The sequence below is a fragment of the Vidua chalybeata genome, chromosome 7 (assembly GCF_026979565.1).
Source record: "Vidua chalybeata isolate OUT-0048 chromosome 7, bVidCha1 merged haplotype, whole genome shotgun sequence".
Taxonomy (NCBI): domain Eukaryota; kingdom Metazoa; phylum Chordata; class Aves; order Passeriformes; family Viduidae; genus Vidua; species Vidua chalybeata.
In genome coordinates, this window is record NC_071536.1 from 26874271 (window position 1) to 26887882 (window position 13612).

The 13612-nt window shown below is 40.3% G+C and overlaps 1 protein-coding gene across 9 annotated transcripts in view; it reads left to right on the forward strand.

Moving 5' to 3' along the window:
- The window catches only part of EPB41L5 (erythrocyte membrane protein band 4.1 like 5), a 55035-nt gene that overhangs the window by 34030 nt on the left and 7393 nt on the right, over nt 1-13612 (forward strand). For 8 of the 9 annotated variants that reach the window (XR_008431828.1, XR_008431829.1, XM_053947711.1 and 5 more), the window contains exons 17-23: nt 4194-4360; nt 4862-4956; nt 9877-10005; nt 10564-10625; nt 11213-11323; nt 11878-11971; nt 12902-12979. Coding sequence is in view for 7 of the 9 variants with exons in the window: in XM_053947711.1 (XP_053803686.1) it covers nt 4194-4360; nt 4862-4956; nt 9877-10005; nt 10564-10625; nt 11213-11323; nt 11878-11971; nt 12902-12979 (736 nt within the window). In the remaining 2 variants the exon portion in view is untranslated. The remainder of the gene's footprint in view (nt 1-4193; nt 4361-4861; nt 4957-9876; nt 10006-10563; nt 10626-11212; nt 11324-11877; nt 11972-12901; nt 12980-13612) is intronic. The other variant, XM_053947710.1, reaches the window with a different exon arrangement.

Consider the following 13612-nt stretch of genomic DNA (forward strand, 5'->3'; position numbering starts at 1 on the left):
GCTGGGTTTGAGAGCCATGCAGGAAGTCACATTTGTTATAAAACTGCATGTGCAACTAGTGGGTTATAATATGGTTTCAAAAATCTAAGAGAAATAGAGGATGTAACTGGCCCTTCTTTTGAACCATGGTCATGTAAAAATATCTCAGATATGTCATTGATCTGAAAACCAACCTTTTTTTCCCTCAGTAAGACCTCTTCTGAGAACTATTGTTTGGAAATGGAATAGAATTATTTTCAATTTTTAAAAAATAAATTTAGCAGAACTGTCAAAAAGGGGAAGAGTATTTTTTTTAATAATTTTTTGCTTTTTACGTTTTTTTTTTTTTTGCTTTTCTGGTCCAGTTGAAAAGAAACAGAAAGATTTCCTGACAAACACCAGTCCTACCATATGAGTCACAAGGTTAATTGTTAAGTCAGAGGTTAAGACTCCAGCTTCATGGATCATTGGTGTTCTTGGGGTCCTTTAACAACATGAAGAACAAACCTTTACCCTTGAACACGCTGTGTTTTCTTGTGTTTTCTGAAGTTTTTTGCTTTTAAATTGCAATATTCTTTTCTTATTAAAAAAAAAGGTGGAAAAGTTGTAACAGAGGGCTTTTAAAGTTAATTTCTATGTAGCTTTTAGGATAAAGGAGTTGTTTGAATGATTTTCAAATTATTTCACTATACTTTAAATTGCCACAGAGCCCAGAAATAAAAAGACATTGTTTTCAGATATCCAGACCTGAAGAACCAAGAAGTAAATGTCAGCAAGGACATAATATTGCCTGAGATATTTTGGCTTCCTCACCCCCACATCTGATGGGGGGGGAAAGAGTTTGCTAATGAAATATGAGTCTTTATTTTACAACACTGCTTTAAAAAAAATATGAGCAAGCTGTAAACTAAAGATCTGTGACACCTACCAAGCTGATTGGAAAAATCTCTTGTGCTCTTTTTAGTTTTAGGCTTGGAGTGGTGCATGTTGTAAACTTCTGGAGTGAAGCAAACCCATTTGGTTTTTTTCATATTTATAAAGTTGCATGAGAATATGCAAACAAAAATAAGATGTTCAATTTTACAATATCGTGTAATGTCTGTGTAGTTGAGGGAGAAAAAACCAAGATTGCTCACACCACTTGTAACTGAGAGCTTTGTCAGTCACGTTATGCGTGGAATTCTGTGTGGTAAATATTTATACCAATATATGGCCAGGCAAAAAGAAGGAGTAATGCATTAGCTACTCCCTTAACTGTGTGAGCTCCTGAGCATGTAATGACTTCTTAATGGGTTGACAAACCTTTACATGCATTACAACCCTTCATTATTCCTATATTCATAATTATTTATGTGGCTTGAACTCCTGGAATCCTTTATCAGCATTTCCCAGAGAATATTTCTTAAAATATGATGGTAGAAATAGATTTGAAGGCATAAAGCGCAACACTTACTACTATGCAAAGTTCAAAATATCCCTTTATATGTGGGTAAATGCAGGTATGTGGAAGGATAATGCCTGTTCAATTCCTGATGAGTGGGAGCTGACTGTGGTAGAAGCCCTACTTTTCCTGGGAAGTCTTGGACAATTTCCCTTATGGTTGGTGTGCCAGTTCATCAGTACTTTGTAAGAGGTGTCAGAAATTCTGTGCATTGATTCAAGGTTTTGTGCTTTTTGCTTTTGTGGTTGGGCAATTTATGAAGCCTGCCTGGTAGTCTTCCTCCTGGTGCTCTGAAGAGGGTGAAGAGTCTGGGAGACTTCAAAGGTTTTGCTGCTCTTTGGAGAACTCATGCCTGCAAATTCCAGTGGCTGAGGGTCCCCCAAGTATGACTTTCCTCTTATTGACTGCCTATTTCAGGTGGCTCAGGAGGTGTTTCAGTGGGTGTGAAGGCAAGATGGGGTCAATTCCTACTTGAATCTTATGAGGCTTCCTTGAGTTTATCTAAAATTCATTTTGTTTCCCTGAGGCCCTGTCCTGATGTGGGGTGAAGCTTCAGTGACTCATCCTGGTTGTCTGTGCTATCTCAGCCAGGTCTCCATCCCAGGGCACAAATGGCAGTGAGGTTTTTTACAAACCTTGACCATCTCAGTGTAAGTAGTACACAGCTTTTGGATAGTGCACAGCTTTTGGAGCACACTAGACACTGAGTGTGCTGTTTGAGAATGTTGCCAGGTATGAAGACTGCCCTTATCTGTAGTAGGCAAGTTTTTGAATCAACTGTCTTGTCTGTCTAGTAAATGTTACTGTAGTAGTCATGAGGAGGAAAAGTGTAGTGCAATTATCCTAGCAATTAAGGAAGAAAATCTTCATTTTTCATGTGTTTTCTCTTACAATACTAAGAAAAGGAGTGGGAAATTCAAGCACAAGAAGTGTTACTGGTGCTCTACATCATCTGTGTGATGTGGAGTTCATAGCAGCTTATGTGACGCGCGGCCGTACTTATGCCAAGTTCCTTCAACTGCATGCTGTAGGTAAAATCTGAACATCTTAAAATAGTGGTCATATTAAAGATTGGAGACTATTTAGCGAAAATTGTCAGAAAATAGGAAGAAAACTGTTCTCTCAATGTGAAGATTATAAAATATTTTGACTCATGTATCAGCAAAGTAAGGTGTGGATTCAGTCTCACATTCCTTGTTGCCTTAACTGGAAGAGCATCTCTTCCTGTCTATTAGTTCTAACAATTAAATCTCTGTATCCATTATTGCCTCTCTGCAAGACTGTGTGCCGATTGCCTTTTCCCATTAGTGGTGCAGAGAGAGGCTGCACAGGAAGTTGAAAAATTTTCCCTATATTTGCTTTGCTAGTAGCTTCTTATTCCACTGCTTCAAGAGAATCAAGCCAGTGGCCTCAATTTGCCTCACAGCAATTAATTGACTTAAAATTATTCTTACATTATTAGCACTAGAACAGTGATAGCCTGTAATCTGATTCAGAGGTATATATTTAACACTGAAAGAGTTCTTTGTGTGCTTGAGCTGAAGGGGAAGGAGTTTTTTCCTGCAACCTCTGTAGTGACAACAGGGGCATTGCTTCCAGGTTCCAGGGGCTGGAGGGGGACATGAGCCACTAACCTGGTAGTGGTAAGGGAAAAACTGGTCTAAACTGTTAAGTAGAAAACATCTCTTGTCTGTGCTTAAGGGGTAGGTTCTGTTCTGTTGTGGTGGGTATGGGCTTGATATCATTGTTCTCATATTTGGGACAGGACTTGCAAAAGGGATTGATAGATTTTTCTTCTTAAATCTATATTGCAGCCAAACTGTGATTGTTGATTGAGAGTGATTGTTGATTGAACTGGGGAGCAGTAAAGCTGCAGTTGTGTGCACAGGCTGTCTGATTAACCATTGCATTGTGCAGCAGTGGTTTCTGTGTTTGTTAGTTTGTTGTTAGAATAGCTTTAGCTGCTCCCAAGCTTTAGAGAAATGTATGAGATTCCTGACTCTTGCCCAACATAAACATTGTAATATCATTTTTGTTTTTATAATTGTTTTTCCTTGTTCATTGAAAATAGAGCTCATAGGGCAAAATTAAATGGAGACATTTCCATCAGAAACCAAGAGAGGTGAAACGAATGATCCTGACAGGGTACAGAGTACATGCTGTGGTTCATTTAAAACACTGTGACTGCTAAGGTTTCATTCACAGCTCTGCCTAAGTTAACAGAACTGAAACTGGTTCTAGGTATGCCTGACCGTAAGTGTCAGAGCAGTCCTGTGCAGTGCACCCTTTTGCCCTCTGTTCTGCTTACCAGTGTGGGGTGAAGTGCTGCACAAACACCTTTTTGCGGGAACTTTTTGTGATACCAAGTTCCCTCCCCCTAACTTTTCTTTTTCTCTTGTAAAAATCCTAAAGGGTTCCTTAAGTTTGTTAGAAAAACTTCAGATGTTTGTTCTAAAGAGTGTATTTCATGGATAAGAAACTTCCCTTCTTTTCTCTTCACTTTTTCCACTGCTATGTGATGACACAGAGGCAACGTGGACCTCTTCTGTTATGAAGTCTCTTATACAGATATGAAATGTTCCCTTTTTTCATGTTTCTTAAGCTCACTGAAAGCCAGTGTCTGTTAGTTACCTGAAACAGTTTTTGTAGATTGTGGCTGGTCAGCAGAAGACATCTTGAAACAAGAGATTGCATGTGTTAAAGCTTTTTTTTTGTTACAGGAAGAGTGGTAACAGAATTGTGCATCTCTCTGCCCATCTTTCTGCCTTTGCAGCATACCTCTTGTTGATTTGCTAGACAGCACAGAGTTGCCAGAAACTTGTGTAGATGATGCCTTGGGCCGTCCAGTTGTTGGCTTGGCAACAGGAGATTCAGAAGAGGCTGTTAGCTGCCCTCCTCCTGGCACAAAGGAAACTGCTGCAGACAAAGCAGACTCTGATCGTAAGCAAACTGATAGATTTTTCTATGTTGTCATGTGTGAGATCAAGATTAAATAATTGGTTGATACGAGATTGTTTCCTTACAAAAAATGCAGAATTGTTTTAGGAAGCTCCCTTATATTATATACATAAGGACAATTTCACCTATTACTGGAACAGCAAGGAGGGAGATACAAGTGAAAAGTCAGTTCTTCATTGGATGTGACTTTGTCCACAAATACAGTAAAGTGCAACCATCTAGGCAATTAACTCTGTGTTCGCTCGCTCACTGTGAGGATGGCTGGCTAAATGAGCTGCCAGGAGTGCAGAGTGTTCTCATATGGTGCACACAGTCTGCAGGCTTGAAATTTGCACCAAAGCTGGAGCAAGTAGATTCCCCCATCCCTGTGCTTTTTTGCACAACTTCAAAATTATGTAATTAGTATTCAGGAATAATGCAAGTTACAAGTCAAATAACTCCACGGTAACATTAGGAAGATGATCTATTTTTTGTCTTTTTCAGTATATGAAGACCCATTCCTAAAGCTGAAACAACTGGAGACAGAGCGCAGCAGCCCCGTGCCGACTGAGCGTCCCAATGTAAACATAAACGTGCAGGTAACTGGCCTTCATTCCCTTGCTATAGTCCTGAATTTTGTTCAGATCATTCTGAAAAGCCTTGCCTTGCTCTGTTTGCAAGACTTCTAAGATGATGAGTGAGTAATACTGGGGAAAGGAAATACTAATGCTTTATGATATATAAACCTGTGTGTGACAAAGCAGTGAGATAAAAATGGGGGCAGAGGTGCATGTGTGCAGACTTGCAGCCTGGTGAGATTTTCCAAAATCAGTGGGAGTAAAAGGCATAAATGCTTGAAATGTTTCTCAGTTGTATTTATCTGTAGGTTACTACCTGCATGGTGTTGGGTAGTTCACCCTCTTTTTGGAAGGGCTGATATGCTTTCCTGGCAGTTTTCAATTCCAAGAAAGTTGTTCTGATGTTTTGTTTTGAGTCAGGTTTGCTGATGATCCATCCCTCCTGTCAAGTAGCCAGTTTGTACCTGCTCTCTGATGTAAGTGTTAGTGCTCTGTGTTTACACAAAGAGGAGTGATGTGGTTTGATTTATTGCTCTCAAATCTCTCTGAGCAAATCAGGCTGCACTTCACGAGCAGCTGAGCCAAAGGACAAGCCTGAATGCCCTGAATGGGGTGAGGGCTCTCTTCTCCCTCCTTCCTCTTCACTTTTTCTTCCCCAGCTTCCCTCTCTCCTCTCTCACCACCAGGAATCATTGCAGGTTTCAGTGAACAAATATATCTACAAACTGCCTTTGTTTTAAATTTTTTGTTGAGGTTCTGGTTTTCTTTAGGTTTTTAGTTTGCTCTTTAGCTTGGTAAATAGTGAGTTAAATAGGTTCAGGGAAGGGGTCAAAGAAATGCCAGGGCCATAGTGAAAATAAGTAGTGCTGCTAGATGGGATGGAGAGGCCAGAATCCTCCCTTAGAACAGCAGTGAACTTTGATAAATTCACTGGTTATCACACAACTGCCCCCTGACAGGATATTCTTCTGGGTTTTTTTAATAAGCTTTAAAAAATGAAATTTAATTTTCCATTACTCTGCTTTCTCTGATGCAAAAGCTTTGGGAGATTTTTGTGTTTTGAGCAAGCAGAGAGAGTGAAACACCTGACAGTGTTATCTCTGTTTAGATTACCCTCCCTTGCAGGGAGGCCTGAGGATTTATCTCACTTTGAGTGAAGCAGCTATGATTTTTCTTGCTCCCTCAATAGTAACAGGAACCAGGTGCTAGGAGAGGTGTTTAACAGTGTGTGTTTGAGCTAAGCCCACGCCTAAGCATGTGTTTTCCACCTCCATGTGAGAGAAGGCTGCTGGTGTGGGTGGTGCTGCAGGCTGCTTGGCTCCTGTCCCCTTTAAGGGCTGCCTGGTGCACCTCTCTGCTTGGTGAGTGCATTACAAAGATTACCAGGTCTCTAAGAAGATTAGTCAGTAGACTGTAGGTTCTGTTATGCTGAAACACTGCTTCTACATAAACTAAAGCAAATGAACACAGTTGATTTAAGAATATTTTAGCTGTTGAGCTCCACTTTAGTTCAGACAGAGAGGAGAAGAACATTTAATTGGTTCATTGAAGAGAATGGCCCGAACCTGTTTCAGAGGTTTTTAAATTGTGGCTGATTTTTAATAAGCAAGCTAAGATTCCTGTAATGAGCTAATCTAACAAACAGCTGCCAATACAGAGCAGTCACAGTCATCCAGCTGCTGTCACATAAGGTGCTGAGTAACTTTAGAGGTTACAGATGCTGGGAGGACAGTAATCTGATTAGAGAGCAAGAACATTTGCATAACAAAGAATTATGGATCAACAGTATGCCAATAGGTAGGTAAAACACAGTTCAGCTTTCAAGAAGGAACTGCAAATTACTTTAGGAAAATATAAGAGTAGATCACTGGAGATTGGTAGAAGAGATAGAATAAAACTTTTCTGCCTATGATGTAGTTTACCAAAAAGTCACTTGAGAGTGTGTGTTTAAAAAAGATAGACAAAGATTAGAGACTCTGCATACTTTAAATTCCCAATGCTTCAGATTGCCAAGACATGTAGGTTACAGTAGCACCAAATGAGCACACCCTTCAGAGAGGAAGGTAAACCAGTCCTGAAAAGAGTGACCTAAAAGTCACTATTAAAAATACTTTGTTTCCTGCCTTTGAAGGCTGCTTTAGAAAACATAGAAGCTTTCATTTATGGTGTTTGTTATAAAATGTACCTGTGGGCTCTTCTCCTCTACTTACTTTTCTTCTTAATCTGTTAGTAAAAGAAGTGTTTGTGCTATCCTCTTCCGGCAGAATTGCATGGGACTGCAATATATCCACTAAAAGCTTGCAATAAGTTTAGATCCTGGAGCTTGCTATTATTTCAAAGGGAATGCAGTATTTCAGCATTCTCTCTGAACATGTGTGATTAGAAATTTCAGCACATGCAGAAACTGTTACAGTACATAAGAGGTTTGGTAAAATGCATTGGGAGAAAGTGTCATCTTTCTACTCCTGAAGGCAGAGCTGCATCCTGAACTTCATGGCACTGTTATATGCCAACTCACTTCAGCTTTGTTAATTAAAAATCTTTAACTGTTTTCCATCAGGGGATACAGATAGCCTGACAGTCATCTTTATGTAATTCTATACTTGCAATCAATCAATCCTGATTGATTTCTTTGATAGGGAAATATTTATCTAGCTTCCCCTGTTCTTCCAGAGAAAAAGAGGAAGCGAGGGAATGAATGGCTTCATTCTTCTCTGCTGCTCACTGCCAAAATCTGTTGCGATGGAAGAATGCGACTTTGTCCTTTCCCAGCTTTCACTAGTGCAGTGACCAGATCTGACAAAGAGAGCAAATAGCTTTAAACACACCAACGCTCTGCTTTCATCAGCTTCTGAAGGGAAATGAACAATAAAGGTTCACCCTGTTTGCCCGTCTTCAAAGCCTGCTCCCAAGTCAGAAATACAAGGACACGAGGGTTTACTTTTTCTGAATTTGGTGTGATTTCTGAATACATGGAAGTTGGTTCAAAATGTACCTGCATTAGGCTCCATCTTCCTGCATAAAGTGAACAGAGCTCAAAAGCACAAAGGGTTGGGATCACATGCCTTGTTTACTGCCTTTAATCTTTCCTTGCCTTTTTGCATCACTGCCTAGCTCCATGTTTTGATTGAAGAACACAGTACAAGTGTAGTTGGTCTAGTCCATGGAAACAACAGACATTCCTAATGAGCTGGAATAATGACAAACCCCAGCAGCTTTACTGTTTTGTGTGAACACCTGAAATGTCTTGTAAATTAGACATCTGGAGGCATTAGCAGGTGCCAGATGCTTTTCCCCCTAGCTACATGCTTTTTTCATTTAAAAAACCTGTAAGACACCTATGCTTTTTTCAAGTGCAAAATAAGGTTGAAAAAAATGGATCATTAATATTGAGGGCAATACTTCCTTGGTGGTATGAAATTTGTGCTCTACTGAATTAAAATATTCTGTATTAGAACTAAGCTGTTTCAAAAGTAAGGGAGTCTAATCATTAATAGACTAGAGTGACCTAATTAAATTGATTTTTCAGGTGGAGGAAGCTAAGAGGAAGGTAAACAAGCACCAGTGTACTGATGTGCTCAGTTAAAATAATCAGATTTACTGTATTAGTGGAATAATGCATTCAAAATGCTGTACAGGTAGTGTCACACATGGCATCTACTGCAGTCAGGTCCAGTAAAGACTTAAAGATTATCACAGTGGGTGCTGCAGCTGTACAAATAATAATAATTTAGTTGTAATTATTCCTTTTGGCAATACCAGCAGCTTCTCTAAAATAAAAGTACTTAAAAGTACTGTTGGTCCTCATAGCTTTTTATGTTGACAGTGACCCTTGGATATTTCGTGAAGTTCATTGCTGACTGGGTCAAAATTTGAAAATGGATTCTCCTCTAGATAGTCTCCTAAGATCCTGTTTGGATATCCCAAAAGGTGATTTAGAGAGAGACAAAAAAAAGGAAATGTTTTTCCCCTCTCTAAAGAGTAAATTACTACAAGTTCTCAGCAGTGTCTCCAGAGAATTTAGAAATCTGAGAGTGGATGGAGATCTGTGGAGGGACAGGTGTTCACCTCTTTTTAACTCCTCTGTTCTGCTCTTCTCTTTGCAATGGCTTCATTCCTCCTGGGCACACTGCAGTTGGTGCAGGTGGGAGTGCAGCAGGATTGTCCCTGCTCCGGGCAGTCCTGCAGCACTTGCCTCCTGGGAACAGCCTGCTCTAGACCATGGCATATGGTGAGGAAAGCAGGACTCTGTCTCCCCCTGCTGAATCATACCCTCAAGAAGGAAGGTCAGAGGGTTTAGTTTTCATTTAGCTAATTACCTTCTGCCACTAATCAAATAGCAATTAGTAGATTGAATGCTTAATTAACATTTCATAATTAAGAAATGAAATTCTCATAATGAAATATACTGTAGTGAAAGGTATCTCCTTCTTACTTCTCTTCATTGTGTATCTGGCTGCCAGTTTGCTCTGATATAATCTGTGGTGGGAGAGGTAGTTACCAGCACATTAATTAAACTCTTGGTCTAACTTATAAGTGGATTTTAAATTAAAAATCTTCCCAACTTGCATTTGAGAGTAAATTATCAACTTTTACTTAGGCTACACTGACATGATATAATGGCTGTTATATTAATCTCCTCTCAGTAATCTAGGCTGCAGTTTTAGGATGCACTTAATTTCTTGCACACTGTATTTTTAGCACAGCAGTTTGCATATCCATATTCAAGCATTGTGGTTTTTTTCCTTTATGTGTTGCTTGACATTACAAAATAAAGGAAGAGTTCCAAAATAAAGGAAAAAATTGCTTTTTCATTTCAGTATAAATCTGCTGACTTTCCTCTGGCTTCAGAGCCTTGTTGTTATTTAGAGATGTTGATAAACTTCTGCCCAGACTTGTCCATGTGGAAACTGCTTCTGATCAAGATATTTTCATGTCTAGGATGAAGTGGTGAAGTTGACAGATAAATGTCTTAACAATGCAATCGAGAGCCCAATCGTAGCAGCAAAGTGGCTTCCAGCAGATCTCAAAAGCAATATCCTGAAGGCCCAGGCAGAAGCAGGGCACAAGGTAAATACTGGACTGAGCAGAGCTGTGATGCTCTCAAATGTTTTATATCTCTTCAATTGCCTGAGGTTGGAGAAGGTGCCTTGCAGATAAGGGTGTTCCAAGAGCCTTGTCCAAGGCAGAGTCAGAGGGCTTCTCACAGTGATAATGGTTCTCTACTGGAATGTTTGCCCAAGGAGGAATTTCTGTGTTTGATGATACTCAACAGGTAACAAGACAAGACCATGTGTAAGCCCTGGTTTGAGAGGTCATTGAGACAGGTAACCTCCAAAGGTTGTCTTCTAATCAAGTAATTATTCTGTCACTAAGACTGGGCTTTTTGCATGTTGTAGTAAAATCCTTAGCAAATAACAGTATTTTATTTGGTTTTGTTGGTGAACTATTTTTATTTCTGCACTGAAGTTGTCATATGGAATTGATGTTCTAAGTCCCTGAGCTGTAGATGAACAGCATGTTTTTGTGCTGGGATAGAGACACTCAGCTCTACTGTGAATCTCAGAACTGGCACAAGATGGAAACTGGTATCAGAAATGTATGTCTCTGTTCATTTCTTCCTCTCAGGTTGGAAAAGATGACAGCATGACAGGTGTCAAGAATTCCAATATTCAGGAGGCTGCTGCCAGGTAGTGAATAGATTTGTAAGAAACATGTGGTGTAGTTACCTCACTACAGAACTGAGAATCTGCAGTTTAGTTTGGTCTGCCAGTGGCTCAGTCGCCATTGCATTTTATCTTGCATAGGGTACTTTAACCTCATGAGTGTGAATTGGTTTTGAGATGAAAACCAGGATTATAACTGCTAAGTTTTATTATATACAAGGTAATACAGATGCTTTTTATTCTGTCATACTTGATGACCATTGTTACAACAGCAATTTCAATCACTAATTATTTCTGAAATGTGAACATCTTCAGTGTGGGGAGGGGATGGGTATGTTCACAGTAGGTGTTTTCTAGTGGATGAAAAAAAATTGTATACAAACCCCTGCAGTGACAATTTCCTAAGAATTACTAAATATGGAATGATTGCAGGGTCCAATGGAATTGCTGCAGGCATTGTCAAAGAGCAGAGGGTGATACTGTAAATAAAATGTACAAATAAAATCTACACTAGGAGTCCCAAAACTGTGTTGTAACAAGTGATTCATAAAGAGCTTTTCATGGAAGGTTGTACTTGTTTTCTGTTTTTGTTTTCTGTTGGTTTGTGCCAGGAACCTTATCCTGTCGGGCAAATCACAGAGCAGTCCCCCAGCAACCAGTCCGGTATTTCAAAATCCAAGAGAGCTGCTGAGAGCAATCCCTGCTTCAAACACCTTTGTTCTGTAAGTGATTCTGGAGAAACATGTTTCTGGGGTAAGGGGACCACGTGGAGGTTATGATGAAAAGGCCTGAAAGGACGAGGAACAGTTGCTGAGCATTTAGGCTACATCTAAGCAGGTTTAGGGATGCATTTTTAATTACCATTGCAGCAGTTAATCAGTAGGCCAGGCCTCGGGGTGAGTATCCTTGCAAGCACTAAGTGAATCTCTCTCATCTTCTGAGAAGACTGAGATTCCTGACATCCTGCTGCCCCCGGCTCTAAAGAGGAAGATAAGAGGATGACAGGAAAGGCTTCAGGCAAATTAGACACAAGGGCTGAAGAAAACTCCTTTGAGATAGAAGACATTGATATACGGCTCTATACACAGCTGTAGCTGGAACTATGGGAGAGAGCAGTAATCTGTGGAGGTAGTTGGAAGGCATTTACATTAACATGCAAACAACAGTCTACTGTCTGCCTCAGTGGAACTGGTGTCAAGGTTTTGAGCTGTCTGGGAAGCAGCCCTGTTCCATGCTATCCAGGCAGGGTGCTAATGAGGATGTTTTCCCCTTTCAGTAATGCGTTGAATGAGGACAATGCTGACTCTAACCATGAGGACCTGCTAATTCCAGCTAACCTGGCTCCAACTGAGGAGGCTGCTGTTTCAAAGGTATCACCACCTGCCAGTCTGGAAGGTTTCTATGTCACATTCTGAGCTCCCTATGCCTCCAGGCAAGCCCAGCAGACGTTGCTGCATGCCTCTCATAACTCAGTGAATGCCAGGCGATGGGGAATGCCAGTGAGTGCTTTCTGAAGCAGGCAAGGACACTGCACAGATCTTTCCAAAGGCCATTTCTGCATGTCCTTTCCAGTTCTTGGTGTAACTCTTACTTTTGTAAACTGGTTGTTTTTCTCACACTGGAGAGAGCCCCTTACATCCCAACGACTTCATGGTCCAGTAGGGAGACAGTAGGGATGAAATTCTGACATAGGCAGTTCCCATCAAAAGAACCACAGAAGGAAAAGTTTAAAATGTAGATGTTTATTTATAATATTCTAGTTACCTTAAGGTATTTTTTAACTGGATTCCATGAAGAGCACAAATTCAGGGATTAAACTTTTTGTCCCTCTCCAAAAGAAAAGTAGAGTCCAATGCATTGGATCTGTGCTGCCTTTACTTGAACAGACTTGACAGGTTGTTCTGGATGACCAAAACACCCTGCCCTGTAGCTGTTGGGCCTCTAAACCAGTATTACATAGTTGATCCCACTCAATAATCACAAATTTCACCGAGTTCCAACACCCCACTCCAGACCTTGCTGACCTTTTGAATGGTGCTGTGCCCCACCTTCGCAGAGGGGAAGGGACACTTTCACTGCTTGCTTACAGTGGCAGCGATGTTGTTTCCAGTACTTTAATGAGAATAAGGGAAATCAAAAGGCTATAAAAAAGATCAAATGGAAAGATGTGGAAAAATAGGCCTGATAAAAAGTGATGTTCATTAAAGATAGTGGTCTATAACTCAGGAAGGCACTAGAGTATTCAGTAGACCTGGGTGGTTAGTACTGGAAATTCAATTCAAAACTGATTTATTCCATAGAGCACTCCAGATGACCAGGACGTTTCCTTAACATCACTGACAGAGAATCTAATTGACTTTACAGAAGCCACACCTCGGGTAAATGTATTTCAAACCCAAACTTTTTCCTTTGCACGTAACAGTGATTTTTACTCATGGACTCTTCTCTGGCTTTAGTGTCTGTCTGCCAGGCTTGGATCTGCGGCAGTGGAAAGAAGTGATGGACAGGGATCACTGCTCACGTGGCCCCCACCTGCAGGGTGGCTGGTGTAGGGGTGTAGACTTGGCAGTTTTGCAGGGGAAATGAAGGAACCTGAAAATTGAACCTGTATGTGTGCCACAGGAGCCTCTAGTACTGTTCTAGCAGAGCTGCAAGTGCGAGTCTGCTTCTCACACTTTTGGGGATACATAAGGGTTCAGTAATACAGAGTTCAGAAATTACATGGGAAGATACATTCGTGTGTGTATGTCTGTATATATAGATACACACACAAATACTTGAATAGTAAACTTGTAATGCTAATCAAGCCTTTTATATAGATAAAAAGAAATCTCTTCTGAACTATGCTGGCAAAAACGAGTTACATTTTATGCACCAAGAGAAAGGAGGAAGAAAGAGAACCTTTAAACTCTTCACAGTAGTGTACTCTGGATTAAGGTTGTCCACAAAGCACTAAAAGATTATGGATTCTTTCCTTTGGAAGGGAGCACTGAGTTGAAACTGCTCCCAGT